This window comes from Marmota marmota, unplaced genomic scaffold (genome assembly GCF_001458135.2).
Source record: "Marmota marmota marmota unplaced genomic scaffold, marMar, whole genome shotgun sequence".
Classification (NCBI taxonomy): Eukaryota; Metazoa; Chordata; class Mammalia; order Rodentia; family Sciuridae; genus Marmota; species Marmota marmota.
The window spans coordinates 344629-371301 of NW_025999932.1; the positions used below are offsets into that span (position 1 = coordinate 344629).

The window sequence follows — 26673 nt, forward strand, 5'->3', positions numbered from 1 at the left end:
TTTCCTTAAAAGAATGGTCTTCATTCAGTGATGTACCAAGCTGCATTCCCCTTGCAGAATGATGATAACAGCCAGTTGACTGAGAGGAAGGCAGAGAGTGGCTTTCTGGTTCCGTGAGTGAAGGCAGATTTCTGAGCAGCCCCTTTCAGCAGAGGAGGCTGGGGCTGAGTGTGGGGCGCTGGCTTCGCGCTGAGAGGGGAATCAAGCAGAGCCGCCGCAGGCTCTGGTCAGCTGGCTCAGCTGTCACCTTTATCCCTGGCTAAGGGTGGGTCCCTGAAGGGAGGAGAGCACAGCCTTCAGAAAGCTCTCCAGCTCTGTAGGAGGTCAGAAGCAGGATTTCCAGACTTAGCTTTTTTAAAAAACAAGCAAAACCAAGATACTTTCCAATCTGCCACCCCGAAGTCAGGGTGCGTAGGGGGGTGGCTTCTCCCCAGGGAGGAAGTAGGCTGGCACGCAGGGTGTTGGAGCGTTGGCTGGAGGCCCGTGGTGGGAGCCCTGAGAGGGAGGCTGCGTGTCCTCGGGTAGATGGAGGTCAGTGGAGGCTGAGGCCAAAAGGATGCCGGAGGGCTGCAATTAAACAGAGGCACCCTCAGTCAGCAGGGGACCTGCCTGCAGCCCACCTTGGCACAGCGCCCGTGCAGACCCGGGGTCACCCAAACAGGGTCCAAGGGAGCCATCAGCCAGGAAAGGCCCAAAGAGAGGGGCCAAGAGTCAGCCCTGCTGGAAGCTCATGGGCACAGACTGCTCCCAAAGCCACGGAAGAGACCCTGAGGAAGTGCTCCAAGCTCCTCCCTCTGTGGGCCTCCTCTCCTGCAGGCCAGCAAGAAGAGCGCCATGATGTGACACAGAAGGTTAGGGGAAGGCAGGAGCCACATCCTCCAGGCCCACAAAACAATTGATACTCCAAGGGGAACAAAGGCAATCGACAAGCACAGCACAGTGATGGCGGACTGCATCAGCAGATGGGGAGATGGACACGCCCACATTAGGAACCACAGAGGATGCCCCAGGACCACAGAGGACGCCCCAGGAACCACAGAGGAAGTTCCCATAGAAGGGGCCTCGCCGGGTACAGGCCCGACACAGGGTGGACTTCCAGCACTCCAGTGAAGCTCGGCCTCTCCCAGTCCCTCCTCACTCATTCGGGAACCCACTGGGTGTGGAAGAGGAGCCTTTCAATGTTCATTTTGCTCCGACTCACACCCTGTCCAGGGGCCGCTCCGCCCTGGGGCTGTGCTGCAGGCTTGGCTCAGGACTGCAGCAGAGCACTCAAGACTTCCTTTCCCTTCTCCTCTTGGCGGGAACCGAGCATCTGCTCGCTGTTCCGAGGAGATGCGGCTCCTCAGGCTGCCCTCTCCTCCCAGGCCTGGTTATCTCCACGTGTCCACGGCAAGCCACATCTGCTGGTGGTAGATGCTCAGCAGTCCCTTTTCCCGGACGCCCAGGTCTGCCCCGGGATGAAGGGGCCACTTCCTGCCTGGAGGACCCCAGCCCACAGAGGTCCCGGCCAAGACTCACGCTCAGCTCCTGCCTGGGCCACTGCCTCTCAGAGCAGGGTCACGGCCCAGGTGGGCATCCAGGCTGGGGAGGGACTTCTGTGCTCCCCCAGACAGACTCTACCAAGAGAAGGCACCAAGATCTAGCAGCCCGAGGCCCACCCAGATAGGAGCACTGGGCTGGGGAACAGTTCATCCCTGGTCACTGCTCGTGGGCAGCAGGTGTCAGGAGGGAGGGCACTGGCCAGGCAGGCTGAGCTGCATCACGTGTTCCTGGTGCCCCTGTGTCCCTGGGAGCACCTGCCAGGGCAGGATGTGGCATCTTCCTGTGTCCAGCAAAACCGCAGATGAGGCAAGGAGGCCAGGTGGAGCCCCTGCCCGTGGCTGCAGCTAGCGGACAGGCGCTTTCTGTGATAGGGCCAGGACTGTTGTCCCCAAGGCAGGTGTGGAGAAGCTCACGGGGAAGACGGAGGCCACAGCTCAAACGGGCCCTCCACGGTGGGCAACCACACTGCAGGGTCCTTGGCCAACATCTCGTCACTTCTGAACCTGACCAGCACCTTCCATCCCAGCCATGGCAGACTCCCTCTGCACCAGGTCTTGCCCTGAGGCGGCCTGGGGTTCCCCAGGGCAGGAGCACCTGGCCTCTGGGGGCCAGCCCTGGAGCCAACCAGGGGCTCCTCTGGCACATCCTTCCAGCGGTCACTCACAAGCCTGGACCAGCTCCCCAGCCTCGGAGGACCCTGCATTGGCCTCTCCTCTTGAGTTCAAGGGCCCCAGGGCATGGCCCTGGCTTCATTTCCAGATGAGACTCAGGCACAGAGAGAAGGGGCAGGAGGGGCCAGCACAGAGGCTTCACATCCCTGAGCCACAGCTGGCCGCGTCCCTGGCAGAACACCTGATGGGATCTCTGCTCCGGTCCCACATGCCAGTCCCACACCTGCTTTGGAGCCACATACTGCCACCGCATCTCCTTAAGACCTGGAGCTGAGACGGTCTCCCAGCTCTCAGGTGCAGCTCACACCTGGCCGCTGCATGGAGTCAGTTCCTGGAGCCTCAACGGACCCTCTGCTCCAGACGGCCAGGGCTAGGGTACACACAATGTCCCACGTGGTCACTCTCTTCTCGGGTCTTACCTCCTACCCATCTGCTGCTGGGGTGCAGGCCTCCTCAAGGAGCATCTGAAGACCTGACTTCGGCTCCGCTGCCCACAGCGCCTGGGATGCCTGCTGCCACAGGACACCCACGCGCAGTCTGCAGGTACGGCTGCCACTGACCGCCAGAAGCCCAGTCAGCAGGCTGTCAGGAGCCTCCACAGGACAGGAAGCCGGCTCTGGTGGGGCAGGGCTCCCGCTGCCCCAGAGATGCTGCAGCATGTGAAATGGCTTCGATGGTCACAACCGGGAGTCCCTGCTCACAAGGGCCGAGACCAGGGCCTGTCCAACACCTTGCAGTGGCCAGAAGCCTGCCAGATGATGACACCCCAGAGGCCCAGTGCCGAGGCACTGAGTCAGGGTCCCGCTGGACCACCAGGGCCTGCTTCACCATGGCCACCACAGCCCCACACGTGCAGCAGCCAAAGGCAAGATGGACCCGAGGGAGGCAATGTCCCTGCCTACAGGAGAGTATGGCGCCTCCTTCACGGAGGCCCCGGGCCCACAGCACTGCTCGGACAGACCCTGTGAAGTTGCCATCCTGTAGGAAAGGTGGTGGGCTCTGGAAAACCTGTGCTCTGCCTGATGACCTCGCTGCGCTGTGCTTGTGGGCGTCCAGCCACTAGGGCGACAGCTGTGTCTCAGCGGCTCTGGCCTGGTGGGACAGCTCACAGCCAGGAAGAAAACAGCAGGAGCTGGCAGAACGACACGACGGCCAGGGCCACGGACAGCAACAAGGCCCCAGACGCCACGTCGGCCTGTGTGGCCCCCAGCGGGCTCACCACCACCTGGGTGGTCCTCCTCCACCTGCAGGCCCTGCACCATCTGGGCAGCAGCCAGCACCAGTGACCACTGTGCACAGGACACACCTGGCTATGCAGGTGGCACGCACCTACCTGAAGGGGCAGTGGGTAGGACGAGCAGGGTGGCACCGTGGGGGACGATGGACAGAAGCCTGTGTAGGCCAAGATCTGCTGGGCAGGGTTGTAGAGGATCTGAGGTGGAGGAGGTGGACTGTAGGCCGTCTGGGAGAGCGGGACCTGTGGGAGAAGGGAAGGTGTCGGCGCTGCACCCCGGGCATCTGACAGAGCTCCTTGGAGGGGAACTCCCACCCGGGGCAGGTGGGAGCCTGCAGGGAAGGCTGGACCTCCCCTGGCTCCACAGGGCTTTCTGGGAATAGAAGCCCTGGAAGCACACGGGCCTGAGCAGCGGGTCCACACACTGGAAAGAGCCGGTGGCCACCCTGGGGCCTCTGGCCTGCAGCCGACTTAAACCAGCCCAGACCTGCCACCTGGAGGCTGCCGTCAACACCCCGGGTGACCCGGGTGACCTAAGCTTCATCTCTTAAGTGGGGACTGGGTGTGGCTACTTCTGAGGCAAAGGTGGACTTAGGGGCTCTGTAAGGGGCTGAGGCGGACGTTTCCGTGGCAAGCTGGCAGTGAGCACCAGCTGTCCCCACACACCATGGTTATGGGTGCTGGCCGCCGCCCAGATGGCCCAGCGTGCTCCTGTTAGGGAGCCCACAGAAGGAACCACACCCTGACCATTGGCTGGAAACACACGGTGCCACTCACCATGTCCTTGAAGGCCCCCAGGACGGCGGCTGTGATGATGCCCACACACAGGCCCAAGACGTTGAGCACCATCGAGACCCAGAGCAGCCGGTAGAGGTGGACCACGTCCTGGCAACTACTCACTCCCACAAACTCGTAGTAGGTGGGCGAGGGCTCTGTGCTGCAGAGGACAGGAGAAACAGCATGACCACCCCGTGGGCTGGGACATGGCCAGGCGACTACCCCAAGGGGTCAGGGCGAGGTCCCGGTGACCCGTGCCCAGTGACCACCTTGAGGGCCGAACTGTGGCCAGGTGACTTCACATCTGGGCAATGAGATCTGGGGAAGAAGTTAGCACTAGAGCCACACCAGCTCCTGTGCAGACCTCTGAGTCCGAGAAGCCAGAGTTGGTGCACACTGCCCTATAGGCCTGGTCAGTTCTGGGAAGGACCCAGTGAGTAGGCTCAATGAATCCTGCAGCCGTGGAGGCCCAGTTGCCTCTCAGCCTCGCCACACCTGTGCCCCTGCCCTGGACTCGGGCTGCACTGAGAGCTGGTGAGGCAGGTCGTGGTGTCCATGAGTGACACTGGGCTGAGCAGGACAGGCAGCCAGCAGGGGCTGATGTCCACCTTCTCTGCCTCGCGGGCCTGGCAGGCGATGCCTGAGGGGTCCCTCGCCCTCCTGGGCAGGGGCCCGTGTGCAGGGCTAGGGCTGGTGTGTGGCGGAGGCACCTGGGGTCAGCTGCTGCGGGGTGGGCACCCTGCCTCCAGAGGGCAGAAGCCCAGGAAAGCTGCACCCCGTATATTCCACATTGGCATTCCTGCAGGGTGTCCCCTCAGGTTCCCCAGAGAGGCTGCTCCCAGGTGGAGCCCCCGAGACCCAGGCCTGTGTCTTGAGAGGCAGCAGTGGCCTCACTGCCTAGCACCGGGTTGGGGGTGCTTCCACAAGCTCATGGGCAGCACAAAAAAGGGCGCCTGGCCACCACACATTCCCAAGCTGGGAGCCACCCTGGGGTGGGTCTGCAGCTGCCCATCAGCAAGACCTGTCCTGGCTCCGGCTCTACCTGGAATTGGCAGCAACTGAGGGCACTGCCCTGTCCCCCACCAATAAAGCCCCCTCAAGCCCAGGGGCGGTGAGAGGGCACCTTTTGAAGTGCTGGCATTTCTTTCCAAGGTGACAAGAAGACCGCACCCCAGGAGCCCCCGTGCTGCCCAGCTGCAGCCACCCCAGGCCAGGCTTCCATGGTCCTCGGGGTCCTCAGGGCCTCCTGCAGAGACAGTGGCAGTAGCACAGCCAGGCTTCAAACAGACCTGCTGGAGCCTCCCTCCAAGCCCAGAGGGGAAACGCAGCGGGAGGGAGAGGTCCCCGAGCTGCACAGACAGGCCACAGAGGCAGCCCACGCTGGCACAGTGGCCCTGGCACAGCAGCACGCCAGCCACCTGCTGGAGATTCCAGCGCCCTACCCAGGGGCAGCACCCTTCTCAAGCCCTGCGGGCCCCTCGGCTGTCCCGGGTCCTTCTGCACCTGGCAGGCCTGACCAGGGAGGCTTCCTCCTGGGGTACTCTGGTCAGTGCAGAGGACACACCCAGAGTCCCAACTCTCTGGCCCTGACTCCGGCACCAGGGGCTCTAGCCCTGAGAAGGGACAGTGCCAGGTCATGCTGGTGGCTACCCTGGTGGCAGCAGGTGACAAGCAGAGGAGGGCAAGGCCTCCCCGGGCAGGCCCTGAGCCTCAGCTCCTGGCTGAGGAACCTCAGTGCCTTTGCCCACATTAACTAGGCATCGGGTGCAGAGTGAGGGAAGGGACAAGCCTGCCAGGAGGGGAGGACACACCCCTGGCAGGCGCCACCACGTGGGCCTCGCTCTGCGGCTGCCGAGTGCCCACATGTGTGGGCGCGTGTGGGGCCACCCCGGCACCCTCACCTCTCGCAGGTGTAGAGGTCGCAGCAGTAGCAGGTGTTACTCCTCACCTTCAGTTGGCACTTGCCATTGAAAGAGTAGCAGGTGACCTGGGAACAGAGGGACTATCAGGTCCATCGGGGTCCTGGCTCCTTGTCCTTGCACTCATGCCAAGACCCTCCTGATCCTCTCAGGGCTCTCCCCCTCTAGGCACAGCAGGGAGATCCTTGCTGGTGTGAAACACAGACGCCTCTCTCCAAGATGCCCTAAGCACTGGACAACCTCTCTGGATCTGGAGTGGTGGTGGCCACTCTCTGCCCCTCCTCGGACGCTGACACTCAGTTTGAGAGGCCATGTTTGTTTAAACTAAGGAACCTCCACAGCAGTGGCACAGGAGGGCCAGACAAAGCCACATGGAGCTGAGTGCGAGACAGCGGTGGCCCCGGTATGGACAGCCATGTGGACTTGCCGTAAGCCACGTGTGCACCTGTGGTGGCCTCCAACCTGAGGCCACCAAGTGCTCTTGTCATTCCTGGCATCCCTCAGCTGGTATGAGACCACGCTGCAGCTGTCCTCAGCCCAGGAAAGACAGCGGGCCCTGTCACCCCAGGGCCTCGCTGCAGCGCTGAGCCAGCACAGATGCCAACTAGAAGGCCACACGGGGCAGCACAAATGAACCTCAGCTCCGTGTGTCACAGCTGTGGTTCCAAAGAACATACAGGACGTGGACATGGCACAGCTGGCCCAGAAACAATCCTGGAGCACGAACATCTCGCCGCCTCACAGTGGGAAGGGCTACAGGAAGACCTCCTTCATCAAAACTGTCACCCTGTGACCAGACAGAGCTCCACCAGGGAAGCCGAGTGCCAGGCAGAGCTCACCTCTGTCTGGTAGACGTCGTACAGGTATCCTGCCCCACTAGAGTAGAACTGGCATCTTCCTGTACTGAGGGGCCGTGGTTCCTAGAGAGAAGAAATCCTGATCAGGACGGTCGAGGCGGTTCAGACCTGCCTGCTGAGGGCCCACAGGACAGAGGTCAACCCCAGTGGAGCCTGCCAGAGAAGATAGCTGGCTCCTGTGCAGAGGTAGGGCAGCGGAAGCCCCAGCGCAGGAGCACCCGTGGGCCACTCAGCTGGACTGACAGGTCTTCTCCACCAGTCAACCAGGGAGAAGGGTGACAGCGCTTCACCATACCACAGACACCTGACTCCTGCTCTGTTCCTAAGAGAAAAACTGTTGTTTTCTACTTTGGAAGGTAACAAGAGGGATTTCACTCAGACATCCCACCAGCCCATCTAAGCACCCACCCAGCTGTCCACCTGTTCATCCAGTCATTCACTCACCTATGCCTCTGTGCATCACCACCTACACATCCATCCATCCATCCTCCATCATCCATCCCTCCCTCCATCTGCCCATCCACCCGCCCACGCATCATCACCTACCCAACCACCCCACCCATCCACCATCCATCATCCTTCCATCTGTCAGTCCTCCATACCTACAAACATCCATCTTTCCATGGGTCCCGAACCACCCACTCCACAGGCACGCGATGGTCTCATCCGCCTGTCTCCAACGTTCATGGAGCACAGCAGCCTCAGACCCAAGGATGCCGAGATACAGCAGAGTTCCGGCCTGGTTCACAGACCAGTCAGAGAGTCAGAGCCATAAACCAACGGTTGCAAAATGCGTACGATTGCTGTAGCAGAGCTGACTGAGAGCTACAGGAAAGCGGAGAAATGCCACCAGCCATGCCATCTGTGGAGGAGGTAGGGCCCGGCCATGTTTGGCTTTCTTACTGTGCTCCTCCACTTCTCACACTCCTCCTTCTGACCAGACAGACGTCTGCAGCCCTGGTCGTGCTGGAGGAGGAAACCACTCCTGCCCCTCAGCAGCAGATGCCGGGGCGTGGCACACACCAGGCCCGCTCTCGGTTCACCCAGCCACATCTCTGTCATGGTGGTGTCCTCTTCCTCAGGGACACCATGCCAGGACCAGGGCATAAGAACACGCAGGACAGACACCAGGTGTGCAGAGGTAGAGGTGGCCAGGAGGTGTGACATGGGAGGTTCGGACCGGCAGTGTCAGAGCTCCCAGACTCCACCAGGCGACCAGCACACTGGTTTCCTTAAAGAGGTTCGTGGCATAGAAGTTAACTAGTGAGATCAAAGTAAAACACACAGACTCAGTTACCTTTTCCTATGACCAGGTCCGAGACGGCTCTCCCCTCTCTGGGTCTCGCCTCGAGCCACCCGGTGGGGCAGCAAGGCTTACTCATGACGAGCAGGAGAGAGAGAGAGCACGCAGGGAGTGGGCTTTTATTGGGGAACTAGAAATTCAGGGGAAAATTCCATCCAATGAAGGTCAAGGGGGGCAGCATTCCAAGGTCAGGGTCAGTGATTGGTCTCAGGGTCAGTGGTCAGTCACACCCCCACACGGACAGGCTCTCACACCTGGAGAGGGGGGGATAGCTCCGACACAGTTTGGCCAGAATGCCTCACACCCAATCCAGGAGGTGCCCAATCACGTGCGAGAATGGCTTCCCACCCCAGACAGTGTTCAGGGACAGCGGTCAGTGGGTTTTCACCCCGTGGCACATGTCCCAGTGGGAAGTGACTCTGGGTGACGATGGTGTCTCAGAAGCATCATGGTACATCAGTCTCTGGGAAGACCTTCTTTCAGTAATGGGGAGTCCTGCACTGCCAGGGGCCTCACCAGGGTGGACTGAGTCAGATGGTCTCCTGTCCAGCCTGGGCACCATCAGCAAGGTCATGGGGGAATATAAGAGGTCAGCAGTCCATCCGACTCATCAAGTGCCAATCAATGTGTCATACCTGACGATCACACCCCTCCCGCTCCATGTATGCCCCTCAGTGTGTCCCCCTGCGGCCACTCCTCTCCCTCTCCACTGTGCCCCTCAGTGTGTCCCCCTGCGGCCACTCCTCTCCCACTCCACTGTGCCCCTCAGTGTGTCCACCTGCGGCCACTCCTCTCCTGCAGCACCCTTCCCATCTGTCTCATGGTGTCCTGCTGCAGGATAGCTCACCACAGCCCACTTCATTCATTTATGTCCCCCCAGGAGAGCGGATTCTGTTCCCTCCTGTGACTGTCATTGTGGCGCCTGGTTTTGGAGCCATTGTCACCCTGGTGGGGACTCTACTCACAATGTGCTGTGCAGCAAACACGCCGTCGACGACAGCACAGCAGAAGGCTGCGACCACACCAAAGCTGATGAACACAATGGCGGCCACCAGCTGGAAGCAGAGGACAAGCAGGAGTGGTCAGCTCCACAGAAGGACCTCCCATCAGCACCCTGGTCGCCTGGAGTCAGCCTCCTTCCTCCTTTCACCTGCCCCTGCACCCTCCCATGCACATCACCCCCAACCCTGATCCAGCCAGGCCCAGCAGAATGCCTGAGGGTCACCACCCTTCATAGGGTCAGTCCCTACCCTGCACCCACGACCTGGGACACCCGTGCAGCCTTCTCCCACTTCACGCCCCCTCACCCGTGCTTGGCGCAGGCCTTGTGCAGGTAGCACGTGCACCTTGCACACTCGAGTCCTGTGCTCGGGGAGCCAGGAGCATGAAGCAGCCCACTGCACACCTGTGACTATGCCCCCTGTGGGCGCTCCCTCAGTCTGCGGCCTCCTCTTTGGACTGCTCCAGGGCCCGCTGTGCGCTCCTGGCTTACACACAGCTTCTGTGAGCAGCTCCGCACACCTGCTCTTCCACGTTGGAGCACTGCATCAGGTGCCTCACCTCGGCTGGCAGTGACCGCTGCCTTGTCCTGCACCTGCACTTGGCCAGCTCCCACCTTCTGACACCAGAGCACCTCTCCTCGGCCACGAAGCACTCTTGGCACTATTGTCCTTCAAGGTCCAAGGATCTGGTCACGGTTCAAGGTCACCCAGCTCTGCACCCTGACACATGGGCCCTGCTCCTCAGCCCCCACCTTGGGGTGGCTGTGCTTTCTGACCTTCGCCCACGTGGCAGCAAGAAATAGCACTTTAGTGAGCTGTAATTTGTGTTGCTCTGCCAAGCGCGGTGGCGCACACCTGTAATCCCAGAGGCTCAGGAGGCTGAGGCAGGAGGATCACAGGTTCAAAGCCAGCCTCAGCAATGTAGCGAGGAGCTAAGCCACTTAGTGAGACCCTGTGTCTAAGTAAAATACAAAATAGGGCTGGGGTGTGGCACAGTGGTCAGTGCCCCTGAGTTCAATCCCCAGGACCAATAATAATAATGATTTAGGTTTCTCTGATTCTGAGTGAGTTTGAATGTCCTTTCCTTTGTTCAGGGCTGTTCCTGTGACTTCTTGTGAATTAGCTGTTGACCTCTATGCTTCCTGTTGGGTTCTGGGCCTTGTGCCTCAAGCTGTAGAGCATGCAAGCGTGCACACACAACACACCCATACAGAGGCACATGAGTCTATGTGTACATGTAATATGTATGCACACATCATTACATGTGTGCCTTGTGTCGCGGCATGTGTGCATGCAACAGGCATATGTGTGCACACAGGCTCACACCTCCATACACATGTGTACAGGGCACACATGCAGGTACTATGAACATATGTGTGCACACAGGCTCACACCTCCATACACATGTGTACAGGGCACACATGCAGGTACTATGAACATATGTGTGCACACAGGCTCACACCTCCATACACATGTGTACAGGGCACACATGCAGGTACTATGAACATATGTGTGCACACAGGCTCACACCTCCATACACATGTGTACAGGGCACACATGCAGGTACTATGAACATATGTGTGCACACAGGCTCACACCTCCATACACATGTGTACAAGGCACACATGCAGGTACTATGAACATATGTGTGCACACAGGCTCACACCTCCATACACATGTGTACAGGGCACACATGCAGGTACTATAAATACATGTGTGCACACAGGCTCACAACTTTATATACATGTATACAGTGCACACATGCAGATACTATAAATACATGAGCACTCAGGTTCACACCTTTATGCACATGTGCACAGTGCACACATGCAGATACTATGAATCCATGTGTGCACACACATGCATTGCACACATTTGGATGCAGACACATACACGTAAAATCACATATACTGTGTACATTAGCGTACTTGTGTGCGTGCACACACAGCCACATCCTGAGTCTGACCTATCACAATCTCCCCTAGTTTGTCGCGTGTCTTGAGATTGGGGTTAAAATGCTTTCCCAAGAGATCGATGCTTGTCTTCCCGGGTCACTGTGCATCTTTTCTTGCTTCTGGGTTTTGTCAGAGTTAGAAAGCCCCCTTGAAAAGAGGAAAGCCAGCAGCCTGCCACCTTCAGCTGGCACTCACAGGTCTGTCCCAGGCCCCCATCTTGACAGGCCGCCCTGCGTGTGCGAGAGGCTCCCTGAACTCCTGTTCCCCTGCGGCCACCTGCCCTGCACTTCCTCCTGCTGGACCCGGCCCCGGGGGGTGCCTTCTCTCCCGCCTGCCGGGCATCCTGACAAGGTCTCCCCGCGGGCGCTGTTACCCCTCCCCCAGTGCCTGCCAGGGCCGTGCTGAAGCGTGTCCTCGGTGCTATCTGCAGAGGTGCTGAGCTGCCCGGGCAGCCCCGCTGCCCCCGCACCTCCTGCAGGGCTCCCTCAAGGTGCCCGGGTCCCCTCACTTGTCAGTGTTCAGCCTGCTGCAATTGTCCCAGGGCCTGTTCGACCACCGTCCTCTGGCTGCTTACACACGTGTGTGTGCACGCTGCACGTGTGCACACATGTGTGAAGGGATGTCCACTTCTGTGCCACCTCACACCTTCCTTTCCCTCAAGGCCTCTGGACGCCCCTGGAGAGCCCGGGCTGTGGCAGAACTCACAGCTGTGAGTGGTGGGCAGCCCTGGCCCCTCTGGCCTTGCCCCAGGGACATGGCTGTGGACGCGTCGTCGCAGGGCTGGCTTCTGACCGGGGGAAGCCCTCCATCAACCAGCTGCTTGAGGATGGCCCCAGAGAGGGACGCAGTGGAGTTGAGTGCAGCTGGACCCAGGACCAGGGCCTGGGCCAGCAAATCAGAAGTGCCACTTGGGCAGGGCTCAGCTGAGCCACTGCGGGTCACCCAGGACAAAAAGACCTGAGGTGTCACATCAGTGGAAAGAGACAAAGATCTCAGAAATGCTAAGAATGCGAAGCCCCCCCAGGTCAGTGGGGCTGTTCTCATGTCACCTGAGTGTCCCAGCTAAACTGGGAGCACTTACTACTGCTGGACCCTGAAGGTGCAGCTCGACCCTCCACACCAGTGACACCTGTGTGGCCGTGGATAGCGGTACAAGGCTGCAGGTGGCAGGCTCCCCCTCGGCCCTCCCCTCTTCCTCTGCGCCCCCCTGCTCCGGGCAGCTCGTCCCCAGCCCTTCCTCCCCTGGCTCCCATGCTGGTGTCCCTGCAGCCTCATCAGGACTGGCACGGTCCCTCTCTGTCACTCCGGCGGAGAAAGCTTTTGTCCAGACGCAAGTTCCCCCAGTCGGTGAAACCACTGCCCACGGGAGCCCCCCCCCGGGTCCGTGCTGGCCGGCACTCCCCCAGAGGCTCAGAGAAAGACCTGAAGACGGGTGAACCTCGAGCCCGCCTCCCCGGGCCCTGAGGCTCAGCTGCAGAGGGAGCGCTACTTCCCAGCTGCTCAGCGGGCACACGGCACAACCAGCCAGTTCCCCGAGAGGCACCCTCACCTTCGTGGCCCAGCCGGCCCCAGGCGGCCCCAGGAGGCTCTGGAAGCCAGTGGGGACAGATGGCTGCCTCCGGATGGCTCAGTGGGGAAGGTGCCCTCAGCCCCAGGGCCCTCGAGTTTGCTGTCCAACAGACCCAGAAACCAAACGCCAGCCCCTCCTGGCTCTGTGGGCTCATCACGCCTGCCTGCTGTCCCATGCCCCCGTCCTGAGTCCAGGGTGCCCTGTCCCCAGACAAACAGGCCACAGCAGCGTTGGGCAGTCAGTCCTCCTCCTAACAGGAGAGGCCACTCTCCTCCTCGCGGCCTCCCAGACTACAGATCCATTAGCAAGTGTCACTGGAAGGACTTCAGGAAGTGGGCTCTGCAGCTGCTGCCCGGGCGTCCAGGAGGCCCTGGCAGGGACATCTGTGAAACCCACCCGCAGCAGCCAGGTCTGGGGACTCAGTCCCCAGCAGCCACCCGGACGGTCTACCACCCCACATCCTCACAGGACGGGGACACCTACTGATGTGAGACCCCTTCTCCATCACACTGCCCCCTGCCCAAACCCCCCTGGCCAGAGGGGCCAGGAGTCCCGCCAGAAGGGACACAGATGCCTCTCCTCCAGGACTGGCTTCACAGACACATACCATCCACCTCCCTCCTGACCCCTCCAGGCTGGCCACACTGCCCTTCTCAGTGGCCCCACCCCTCCCTATGCTCCCAGGGGTCACCATCCTGCACCCACAGCTCTGCCCTTCAACCCTTTTGGCTGCCCGAGGCTAAGGAGGGCTTGAGGCGCAGAGTGCTCTGGAGCAAGGCACGTGTGCTGCCACCCCAACCTCTCTGCACACTTGCCTGTGTACATACATGCACATGTGAGCAAGGTTGTGCACACGTGAGTATCTGCATTGTGCACACATGTGCACGAACACACATGTGAGAACATTGTGTGCACATGTGTGTGAGCCTGTGTGCACATGCACATGAGTGTGCTATACACACATGTGAAAGCATGTGTGTGCACACCTATGTGATTATGCACACACATGCACACATACATGCACATGTGTGAGTGTGTACACACACGCGGGGAAGCATGTGCATGCACATATGTGGAAGTGTGCATGCATATGTGTCGTGTGCATGTGTGAGAGTGTATACATGCACATGTGTGAACACGCGTGTGTGCGTGCATGGGGACGGGGGTTGGCAGCCAGCACACTCTCTTTGCCTCCCTGGCTGTGAGGAACCAGGCAGACTCTAGAGCTGGCAGTGAAACTGATGGCCTGTGGCTGCCTGGAGCCAGCAGGAGCAACTGCCCATCAGTGGAGAAAGAGCAGGCCCAACCCCTGGGGTGTTCTCTGGCTGTCTCTGGAGACTGACACTGTAGCCAGCTCAGATCACGGTGGAGCCACGTCTGAGGACCAGATTCCACCATGCAGAGCAAAAGGGAGGCCCTCGGAGAGGACACGGTGCAGGTCTGGGGTTTGTTCCTCCAGATGAAAGAAGGAAGCGGAGGGAGACGCAGCAGGACTGGCCCTGAGCTGACAGCATGTCTCGCCTACAGGGGCCCAGGCTCACTCTGTTCTTGTCTACTTTCACATTTGCTTATGATTTTTACGGTAGAATTCTAAAATATAAAGCCACCAAGAAAGCCGTGTTCCTCTGTATCCGGACACTTAGAAACACTACAGTCCTCCTGATCTATGTCGGAGACGGCCGCCTGACCTGCTACTAAGGAAGAGCACCGTGGCCGCCCTTGAGGCCTCGTGGGCCCAGCTCTGGGCCTCCTCCCGTGCAGCAGCTCATCTGCACACACAGGGCACAGCTGAGGTCCTGAACAGTGCCATGCCGCAGGGTGGACAGGGGATTAGCAGTCAGCACCTGTGCTCAACATGCCCAGTTAGCCCAGGACACCTCCAAGAGGTGAGACCCTGTCAGGGGATCTGGGCCGAGGACCTGTCTGCAGGAGACCTGGGCCCTGGCAGCTGTGGCCACGTTCAGGTCCACCTCACCCCTGTGAGTTCCACATTTTTTTTTTGGCAAAGCCAGACTGAGCAGGAAGAAACTCTCCTCTCTGCAGGTGATGATCTTGTGGACAGGAATCCCTAGGGATCAGTGGAAAGCCATTGGAAGCAACAGAGTTCAACAGGGTACAGGACGAACCCACGAGACCCAGAGGCGAGGATGATCCAAGCATTAAACGAAGAAGGCGACATCCTTCACGTGGACTTGAAGAGACTCAGCCCACTGGGGAGAGATCTGGCCAAATTTAACTTGCACTCCAAAAACAACAGAAAGATTTTGAAAGAAACTAAAAGCCTAAACAAATGGGAAATGTCTGGTGTTCCCACATTGCTACCAGGGGACAATCCTCACGTCCACCTCCAGGTCCAGCACTGTCCCTAGGAGCCCCGGTGGGCTCCCTGCAGAGGTCAGCCAGTTGATTCTGTGCCCATTGGAATCATAAGGGAGCAGCTTCACCAACAGGATCCCGACCAGGAAGACGAGCCAGAGGGCGCAGCCTCTGCGTCTCGCACTCACCACCAAGCTCGTCCTCCAGCCTGGCGCTGCCCGAGGACTGAGTACGTGTGCACGGGAGGACTGAGAGCCCAGAGCTGAACCCTCACATTCATGACCTGCTGGTCTTGACAAGAGAGAAAGAAGAGCCTCTCCACGAGTGGAGCGCGAACAACCGCAAGAACACAAAAGAGTGGGCGTCCATCCCTCCTCGCGCCACGTCCAAATCCCCACTCCGTGTGGGTCAGAGCCTCAGCGGAGCCTGGAGACTAGGACATCCTCTAAGAAACCGCAGGCCTGGACTTCACAGTGCCTCTTGGGTATGGTACCAAAAGCGTGAACAAGAAAAGAAAAAATAGATGAATTAGACTTTGCCAAAATTAAAGAAGGACACCATCAAGACCTGGAAGCCAGCTGCTGGGTGGAACACGAGGCCACCACTCTCACACCTGGTCAGGGCCTTGAATCTGGCCACTCCAGAGGAAAAGAAAGCAACCCACACCAAGGGCAGGCGGCCCGCAGGACGTCTCTCCAGAACCCAGCCCAGGAGCAGAGTTGGTGTTGGAGCATCGGGGACACCAAGCCAGAGGCTTCCCACCCTCCCTCAGCCAGGACAGGGAGGAGGGCAAGGCGGCCCTGGGGAGGACAGCAGGCAGGCTGGAGCCCTCACCCGCCTGAGGAGTGCCAAACGGGGCGGCCCCTGGAAAACCGTCTGGCCGTGCCCAAGCCACTGAGTATGATTCACTACAGGACCTGGCCGTCCTGGCCGTGGTGGACACCCAGAGTGAAAGCACAGAGATTTGCACTTAGGCAATCGTGAAGTCCCTCACCTGGCCAGGGGACACAACCACTGGGACATCCACACAGGGGACAGTACTCATCCTTAAAGGGAAAGGAAATTCTAACCCTACTACAGCAGGGGGGCCTCGACACCACAGCATGGGGGGCCTTGACACCACAGCACGGGGGGCCTTGACACCACAGCATGGGAGGCCTCAACACCACAGCATGGGGATTTCATACAACAGCACAGGGGGCCTTGACACCACAGCATGGGGGGCCTCAACACCACAGCATGGGGGGCCTTGACACCACAGCACGGGGGGCCTCAACACCACAGCACGGGGGGCCTCAACACCACAGCATGGGGATTTCATACAACAGCACGGGGGACCTTGACACCACAGGGGTAGGGGGTGGGGCTCGAAACCACAGCTGTGGGCCTTGAGAACATTATGCTGGATTTAAGAAGCCAGACACCAAACGCCACACGGCACACTACGTCATCTTTGACGTGAAAACCCAGGGTAGGTGGCCCCAGGTGGTCAGCGGGTGCTAGGGCCAGATGGTGTGGGCAGAACCTGAAGGCTTCAGGTTCTTGTTGGCATGAAGATGCTCCAATGATGACGGGGGCGGGGGGGGGGGGATGCGCCTACGTCTCAGAGGGCAGTAGGGACCCTGGAGGTGTAGTGGGTGCATTTATGGGTTATTTCTCATAAAGAGGCTTTTTAAAAAATGGAAGCAAAGAAGTTGGCCTTGGAGGACAGTGCAGCCCCCCGCCAGTGTGCGGCTCTGCCTCACTCGGACTAAGGCACGGGGCCCAGGGCTGCTGTGCAGGCGGACCTCTCATCAGAACCCAGCTGGCTGTGACCCTCCCCGGGGCCGGAGCTGCTCCAGTCTCCGGGAAGAGTGGGCATGCCTTACCATCTGTCTTCTGTTCTCCACCAGGTTGATGCCAAGGATTCCCAGGAAAGAGCCAAAGCCCAGCTGAGAGCCGAGAAAAAGCAAGAGAGAAGTCAGGTCAGCCTCATTCAACATGCAGGCTGTGCCACCCAGAGCCCTGGCACTGCACCCGGGGCAGAGGGCAGCCAGGCCCTGGGCCCAGCTGGGCGGAGCAGGGGGTGCTCCACCCTCCAGAGCCTCCAGGTTGCTCACAGCTCACAGGTGGCAGTGTCAGACCATGTGGAGAGAGGGGCAGGCTCTTCTGGACCCCTTTGACAGCTGTGGGTGGACAGCCTCTGTCTAACCTGGCACTTCTGTGGCCACTGGATAAATGCACACTGACCCTGCAGACCTTGGTCTCCATGGCACCTGAGGCTGGAAGGAGGCGGCAGCATCTAATCGTGGGGTGGCTCCCCCGCTTTGCAGTTCCACAGCCTTCCGCCCCTGCCTGCTCCGGGACTGACCACAGGAGCCTTGTGGTCTCTGCTCAGAGGGACCTGTCCCTGGGGAGCCTTCAGGAGCTGGTGTGTTAACGGCATTGACTTGCGTCCGCGTACCTGGGGCAGGCCCCGCGTGCGGCTCAGTGGGAGCCAGCTCCTTGCGCCTCAGAGCAGAGGGCCTGCCTGCACTGAAGCTAACTTCCTTCTGGTCAGTACAGAGTTGGTTCATGCCCAGGACGTGTGCGGCTGGCAGAGTGAAGTTGGGAAATGCCCACTAGAGTTACGAATGCAACTCCAAGGAGGAAAACGTTAAATTAGTGAAACTTGCGAAGAAACAAAAAACTCCGCCATGCGAGCTGTCTTGGTGTCTGCAAAAACCTTGGGATGGTGCATGTTCACAGCCACTGGCGCTGACTTCCAAGGCCCGAGGGAACAGGACAGAGGCTGGAAGAGGGCCCGTGTGCAGGACCTCGTGAGATTTCACCTGTTAGAGCTTGCTGTGTTGACAATGGTACAGGCACAGTCCTGAACAATGCACAGGGGGACACAGGTGCACAGGGGACACAGGTGCACAGGGGATGCAGGTGAACAGGGGACGCAGGAGAACAGGGGACACAGGTGCACAGGGGACGCAGGTGAACACGGGACACAGGTGCACAGGGGACACAGGTGCACAGGGGACACAGGTGAACAGGGGACACAGGTGCACAGGGGACACAGGTGCACAGGGGACACAGGTGCACAGGGGACACAGATGCACAGGGGACACGGATGCACAGGGGACACAGGTGCACAGGGGACACAGGTGCACAGGGGACACGGATGCACAGGGGACACGGATGCACAGGGGACACAGGTGCACAGGGGACACAGGTGCACAGGGGACACGGATGCACAGGGGACACGGATGCACAGGGGACACAGGTGCACAGGGGACACAGGTGCACAGGGGACACGGATGCACAGGGGACACGGATGCACAGGGGACACAGGTGCACAGGGGACACAGGTGCACAGGGGACACGGATGCACAGGGGACACGGATGCACAGGGGACACAGGTGCACAGGGGACACAGGTGCACAGGGGACACGGATGCACAGGGGACACGGATGCACAGGGGACACAGGTGCACAGGGGACACAGGTGCACAGGGGACACGGATGCACAGGGGACACGGATGCACAGGGGACACAGGTGCACAGGGGACACAGGTGCACAGGGGACACGGATGCACAGGGGACACGGATGCACAGGGGACACAGGTGCACAGGGGACACAGGTGCACAGGGGACACGGATGCACAGGGGACACGGATGCACAGGGGACACAGGTGCACAGGGGACACAGGTGCACAGGGGACACGGATGCACAGGGGACACGGATGCACAGGGGACACAGGTGCACAGGGGACACAGGTGCACAGGGGACACGGATGCACAGGGGACACGGATGCACAGGGGACACAGGTGCACAGGGGACACAGGTGCACAGGGGACACGGATGCACAGGGGACACGGATGCACAGGGGACACAGGTGCACAGGGGACACAGGTGCACAGGGGACACGGATGCACAGGGGACACGGATGCACAGGGGACACAGGTGCACAGGGGACACAGGTGCACAGGGGACACGGATGCACAGGGGACACGGATGCACAGGGGACACAGGTGCACAGGGGACACAGGTGCACAGGGGACACGGATGCACAGGGGACACGGATGCACAGGGGACACAGGTGCACAGGGGACACAGGTGCACAGGGGACACGGATGCACAGGGGACACGGATGCACAGGGGACACAGGTGCACAGGGGACACAGGTGCACAGGGGACACGGATGCACAGGGGACACGGATGCACAGGGGACACAGGTGCACAGGGGACACAGGTGCACAGGGGACACGGATGCACAGGGGACACGGATGCACAGGGGACACAGGTGCACAGGGGACACAGGTGCACAGGGGACACGGATGCACAGGGGACACGGATGCACAGGGGACACAGGTGCACAGGGGACACAGGTGCACAGGGGACACGGATGCACAGGGGACACGGATGCACAGGGGACACAGGTGCACAGGGGACACAGGTGCACAGGGGACACGGATGCACAGGGGACACGGATGCACAGGGGACACAGGTGCACAGGGGACACAGGTGCACAGGGGACACGGATGCACAGGGGACACGGATGCACAGGGGACACAGGTGCACAGGGGACACAGGTGCACAGGGGACACGGATGCACAGGGGACACAGGTGCACAGGGGACACAGGTGCACAGGGGACACGGATGCACAGGGGACACAGGTGCACAGGGGACACAGGTGCACAGGGGACACAGGTGCACAGGGGACACGGATGCACAGGGGACACAGGTGCACAGGGGACACAGGTGCACAGGGGACACAGGTGCACAGGGGACACGGATGCACAGGGGACACAGGTGCACAGGGGACACAGGTGCACAGGGGACACAGGTGCACAGGGGACACGGATGCACAGGGGACACAGGTGCACAGGGGACACAGGTGCACAGGGGACACAGGTGCACAGGGGACACGGATGCACAGGGGACACAGGTGCACAGGGGACACAGGTGCACAGGGGACACAGGTGCACAGGGGACACGGATGCACAGGGGACACAGGTGCACAGGGGACACAGGTGCACAGGGGACACAGGTGCACAGGGGACACGGATGCACAGGGGACACAGGTGCACAGGGGACACAGGTGCACAGGGGACACAGGTGCACAGGGGACACGGATGCACAGGGGACACAGGTGCACAGGGGACACAGGTGCACAGGGGACACAGGTGCACAGGGGACACGGATGCACAGGGGACACAGGTGCACAGGGGACACAGGTGCACAGGGGACACAGGTGCACAGGGGACACGGATGCACAGGGGACACAGGTGCACAGGGGACACAGGTGCACAGGGGACACAGGTGCACAGGGGACACGGATGCACAGGGGACACAGGTGCACAGGGGACACAGGTGCACAGGGGACACAGGTGCACAGGGGACACGGATGCACAGGGGACACAGGTGCACAGGGGACACAGGTGCACAGGGGACACAGGTGCACAGGGGACACGGATGCACAGGGGACACAGGTGCACAGGGGACACAGGTGCACAGGGGACACAGGTGCACAGGGGACACGGATGCACAGGGGACACAGGTGCACAGGGGACACAGGTGCACAGGGGACACAGGTGCACAGGGGACACGGATGCACAGGGGACACAGGTGCACAGGGGACACAGGTGCACAGGGGACACAGGTGCACAGGGGACACGGATGCACAGGGGACACAGGTGCACAGGGGACACAGGTGCACAGGGGACACAGGTGCACAGGGGACACGGATGCACAGGGGACACAGGTGCACAGGGGACACAGGTGCACAGGGGACACAGGTGCACAGGGGACACGGATGCACAGGGGACACAGGTGCACAGGGGACACAGGTGCACAGGGGACACAGGTGCACAGGGGACACGGATGCACAGGGGACACAGGTGCACAGGGGACACAGGTGCACAGGGGACACAGGTGCACAGGGGACACGGATGCACAGGGGACACAGGTGCACAGGGGACACAGGTGCACAGGGGACACAGGTGCACAGGGGACACGGATGCACAGGGGACACAGGTGCACAGGGGACACAGGTGCACAGGGGACACAGGTGCACAGGGGACACGGATGCACAGGGGACACAGGTGCACAGGGGACACAGGTGCACAGGGGACACAGGTGCACAGGGGACACAGGTGCACAGGGGACACAGATGCACAGGGGACACGGATGCACAGGGGACACAGGTGCACAGGGGACACAGGTGCACAGGGGACACGGATGCACAGGGGACACGGATGCACAGGGGACACAGGTGCACAGGGGACACAGGTGCACAGGGGACACGGATGCACAGGGGACACGGATGCACAGGGGACACAGGTGCACAGGGGACACAGGTGCACAGGGGACACGGATGCACAGGGGACACGGATGCACAGGGGACACAGGTGCACAGGGGACACAGGTGCACAGGGGACACGGATGCACAGGGGACACGGATGCACAGGGGACACAGGTGCACAGGGGACACAGGTGCACAGGGGACACGGATGCACAGGGGACACGGATGCACAGGGGACACAGGTGCACAGGGGACACAGGTGCACAGGGGACACGGATGCACAGGGGACACGGATGCACAGGGGACACAGGTGCACAGGGGACACAGGTGCACAGGGGACACGGATGCACAGGGGACACGGATGCACAGGGGACACAGGTGCACAGGGGACACAGGTGCACAGGGGACACGGATGCACAGGGGACACGGATGCACAGGGGACACAGGTGCACAGGGGACACAGGTGCACAGGGGACACAGGTGCACAGGGGACACGGATGCACAGGGGACACAGGTGCACAGGGGACACAGGTGCACAGGGGACACAGGTGCACAGGGGACGCAGGTGCACAGGGGACGCAGGTGCACAGGGGACACAGGTGCACAGGGGACACGGATGCACAGGGGACACAGGTGCACAGGGGACACGGATGCACAGGGGGACACGAATGCACAGGGGACGGAGGTGCACAGGGGACACGAATGCACAGGGGACACAGATGCACAGGGGACAAAGGTGCAACAGCCACGGCTAGATCAGCAGGTAGGGAGCATGCAGCGACTGCTGTGAGCACACCCAGCTGTCCAAAGCAGGAGCCAACCTTGCTGAATCTGGCCAGCATGCCTCTGGGGCAGGGCTTTGTTCAGGAAGAGCTCCTGTGCGACTGAGGCCCAGAGCCACTCCACAGTCAGCCGAGGTCACGGAAAGCTGCAGGCCCTGGGGCCACTTTCATCACCAATATCAGCAGGTGAAAGTCACCCTTGGGAGTTCCCTGGAGAGTTTGGTGTTTGGGTCGCAGGCCACTGCGACCTTCTATGTGACTCTCTCGATGTCTCAGTGGGCAGAGATGGCGTCAGCACATGGCTCTCCTGTTCCCAAGTGTGGCATGACCATCAGAACCCTCAGTGCTGGCCTCTTGGCAGGAGGCTTTCAAAGCACTTGCCCATCTTCCCAGGGGAGCCGATGGGTACCAGTCGTGTGGGATGAAACCTGGGGTGCAGAGCTGGTCCCTCCTGGTTCCAGGGAGGCCCCTGTCTTTCCCAACTCCTGGGCTATGGCTCTCCTCCACATTCGCCGCCTGCCCTCCTCTCCTGAGGACCCTGCGGTCACCCCCAGGCCACCTGGATGGTGCAGGACAGCACTCTGTCTTAAGGTCTTCTGACCAGCAACCATGACTGGTCTTTGTCTCAGAGTAGGGCATGGAGGTTACTGGGGGTCATCCTGCCCAGCAAGAGTACCAGTAGGCTCTCCAGCTCTCTGTGGAGCTGGTGTGGCCGGTCGCCCCCCATGGACACACCAAGACCTGCCCTCTGCCTCCCCACGGACCCGGGACTCACGATGATGCCTGGGTAGTAGCCTCCCACGGTCACGTTTTCCGTCCTGGTGGTGGCAGCAAGACCGATGGTCAGTATGAGGGCAGACACCAGGAGCAGAGACCCCACAAACCACAGGGAGGTCCTCTTCCTTCTGGCAAACCCTTCTGTGCAGAGGACCAGAGAGGCTGGTGAGGGCAAGCGGCAGGCACACCTCAGTTCCACCACCCAGGCAGGGACCTGGGCCTGGGCACCCTCCTCAGGGCCCTCCACCCAGGCTCCAGCCCTGGACCACCTCCCAGACATGCCCACCCTCACCTCCTTCGCCTTTCTCCAAGCAGGAGCAGGGAGCACCTTGGCCCCCACAGGGAATCGCCAACAACAGGCCAGGCCCTGACTGTCCCCAGGCCTCCTGAGCCCAGACCCTTGGCACTGCCCCCTCTCCGCCCCTGCTGTACCGCAGTGAGTTCCTGTCCTGGTGAAGCCAGAATTAGACAGGCATCAGGACAGATGGGTAAATCGAGTCAGTCGGACCAGGGAGGCCAGTTCTGAGTGCGTCTGGAAGTTGGAGACTGTCCCCTGAGGGACTGAATGTGAACTCCCTCAGAGCCCTTCCTCCACCCTGATCCAGAACCTGCCCCAGCTCCAACCTGTGGCCAAGGTCACCTGTCCCAGGAGCTGCCCCTCCCTACAGGGAGCTATAAGGCCTTTAGTTAAGGTGTCCAGGGCTGCTCCACCCTGCCCTTCCCCTCAGCCCACCTGGTTCCCACCTTTGGGCCTCCGACCGAGCATCCCTGGGCACTCCTGGCCTGGTCACGTAACAGGAGGGACAGAGAGGAGGGGAGAGGGCAGCAGAGCAAAGGAAGCCCGGGACATGTGAGCAGGCAGGACACCTCGCTCCTGGGGACACCAGGACACCAGCTGTGGCCCCTCCCCTCCCAGGAGAGTCACCTAGACCCTTCTTAAGTCAGCCCTGCTTCGTGGGCAGCCTCAGGGGCCTCTCTAGTGTTCTCCTTCCACACTGGGGAGCAGGACCCACGGGGACGGTGGTATCATTTGTCCTCTGTAAGTCGAACCATCGCAGGGGACTCTGTGCACTTAGCAGCATGAGCTTCCTCTGGGTGTGAGGGAGGCAGTTCCAGCCACCCCAGACCCAGTCCCCAGGCCGCTCCTCGGCTTCAGTGAGCCCTGGATGCCCAGGCTTGTTCCCTGCATGCGTGTCCAGGCAAGGAGGGCCCCAACCTTGCCATGGTCGTGGCCCTGCCCCCTTGCATACTCCCCCACCGCCACGGTCCCCTTTCTGTGACCCCTTGCACACAACCCCCTGTGGTCCCCTCTCTGTGACCCCTTACAAACTCCCCTGCTGCTATGGTCCCCCTTTTGGGTCCCCTTGCCAGTGTTTCCCTCAAAGCTGTCCCAAGGGGGATGAGGAGGCGAAGAGGCAACCTTGTGGCTGAGACTGAATTCCCCAGTGACAGGTGGTGACGGGTGTTGCTGGGCCTCTCCCACATCCTGTGGCCACTTGCCTGGTTTGAGAAGTGTCCACTCCAATGGATGGCCCATCCTCTCACTGGACCGCCTGGTCTGGTTTGGGGCGTCAGTCTTGCTGCTGAGCCCTGGTGTCTCTGGAAGCGTCCCGTCCTGAGGGACAGTCTGCAGCCCTCCCTCCTCGGGCCCTGGTGTGAGGTCCTCTGGGCTCCTGCTGCCTGGACAGGCCACAGTGTGCCCACGGATGCTGTCCAGGCAGGACCGCTCCCTGCTCTGGCTGCGTGGCACGCAGTGGGCCCAGCGTGCCTGGCTCCAGCAACAGTGGGGTTGGTGTCCTGGGCTCCTTGCCTGCCGCCCTGAGGACGTTTGCCCTGTGGCCCACGGAGCAAAAACCACACCCAGCCCTTCACTGAGCACCTACTGCGCGCCAGGCTGCCTGAGCACTGGCCATGCAGGAAGAGCCTCCTGCCCCGTGGGCAGCTAGCTCAGTGCCTCACCTACGGGAAGCTTGGCCCTGGGCCTGGGCCGGATCGATCAGGCGCTGCACTCGGGACCACACACCTGCCCACAGGCCCTCTGGGCCACTGTCACATGGCGCCTGAGGCTGGGAGCACCGAGAGAAAGGTTGCCCACAAGGCCCACAATGAACGTGGCTGAGGCTGCCTGGCCCCAGCCTGCCCTGTTGGCTGCTGGCCTGACAGGCAGCACACGCAGAGACACTTCTGCACAGGCAGCAGCTCAGCCAGGGGATTCAGGGTACCTCCAGGAGGATCCTGAGGGCTGTTCCTCAGACTCTCCCTCCACTGGGACTGCTTCCTGGGATACAAATATGAGGGCAGAGCCCTGCAGCCATGTTGGACCATGAGGGACTTGAGGATGGAAGCCACTCAGGGCAGGACAGCCCACCGTGGCTGCCTCCAGACTCCCACCAGGTGGAAATCTCTGGACTGTAAACCTCTGTGTGGGTGCCAGATACTTGTAGCCGAATCAAATCCTAACAGCTGCACAACTCAGGAAAGCCAGACAGGCACATGCCGGCTTCTCCCCCAACCACCCACCCTCCCTGGCCTGGGGGCTGGAGCTGCTCCATTCACTCTTCATGCAGCACAGGCTTCCCACGCAGGGGTCCCTGCCGCAGCTCACAGTGAGGAGGCCGAGGCGCAGAGAGGGGGCCACACTGACCCACCACTGTCTGGTCCAGGTCACTGGTACGGAAGGGAGGAGAGCAGTCTAGGGCTCTCTCCAAGGCGCTCTGTACCCTACATGCACAGGCGGGAGGGCAGCCTGACACCAGAAGCACCACCAGTCACTGACCACCAGCCCTGAAGGCCACAGACCACCAGCCCCGATGGCCCTGAAGCGGTGTGGGTGGACGCCTGGCGCTCTGGAAGGTCTGCACCTGAAGGATGCCCCTCCCGGGCACTGCCCTGTGTGAGGCTGGCCCTCGGCCTGAGCCTAGGCAGCTCCATTTTAAAACTCCAGTTTCACCTGCAGTCTCACCAGGCACGCCACAGAGCCCTCCAGGACGGCCTCAGACAAGTCACTTCCCCTGACCCTGGTAAGAGGGAAAGGCAAGAAGATCGGGGGAGACCACCAGACCAGACTTTCTGACCCCAGGGTCAATGCTGTCACTGAGAAATCCAGTGGTAGCTGATAAGGATTGAAAGGGGGGTCAAAAGCCCCCAAATTTAGAATAAATAATAGAGCTGATGAACAGGGATTCAGCCAGCCAAAACAAGGGGGCACTCGAGCTGGAGGCCTGATGAGGAGGACCTGGCGTCCCACCACTGGTCATCGTTCCTGAGCCTCTGTGCCATCCTCACTGCTCTCAGACTCTACCGCCTGCTCTGGACCCTGGTGAGAGCCGCAACTTCTCCCTATGACCCTCTCCTCAGCCGGTCGGTCGTCCACTCCACGCCCGGAAAAGCCTGCCCTGGTTCGGGACCTGGTCACCGCGGTCTGAGTAGGTGTGCATCTGCTGGACTTAGAGCCTAAGGCTGAAGACTTTTGGACTTGGCACGCAGAGGGAATGTCTGTCCTGAGCCTGTCATGATCAAGTGTGTTTGCAGTGCTTAGAATCAAGCTAGAACTTTTTGCTGTGAACTGATCATGTCCATGGTAGTGCCTAGCATTAAGGATCGTCGTTTTCTTATTAAGAACCTATAAAGTGAAACTGTATTGAGTCATCTGAGTGAATAAAGCATTGACAGGGGCAGTAGCGCGAGGACATTCTTT

The 26673-nt window shown here is 60.6% G+C and overlaps 1 protein-coding gene across 3 annotated transcripts; it reads right to left on the reverse strand.

Moving 5' to 3' along the window:
- Tmem255b (transmembrane protein 255B) lies at positions 1–24180 on the reverse strand. 3 transcript variants are annotated; one of them, XM_048800568.1, is made up of 8 exons: positions 22975–24180; positions 17014–17076; positions 9269–9358; positions 6983–7063; positions 6126–6211; positions 4225–4384; positions 3547–3690; positions 1–314 (listed from the first exon to the last, which is right to left on the reverse strand). In XM_048800568.1, the coding sequence occupies exons 1-8, from the start codon at positions 23254–23256 to the stop codon at positions 297–299; spliced, it is 924 nt and encodes a 307-aa protein (XP_048656525.1). In that variant the 5' UTR covers positions 23257–24180; the 3' UTR covers positions 1–296. The 3 variants fall into 3 exon arrangements, with proteins under 3 accessions (XP_048656525.1, XP_015339527.1, XP_015339528.1); XM_015484041.2 differs by having other exon boundaries at positions 1–567; positions 22975–24175; XM_015484042.2 differs by lacking the exon at positions 9269–9358 and having other exon boundaries at positions 1–567; positions 22975–24175.
- Positions 24181–26673: the final 2493 nt, after the last annotated feature.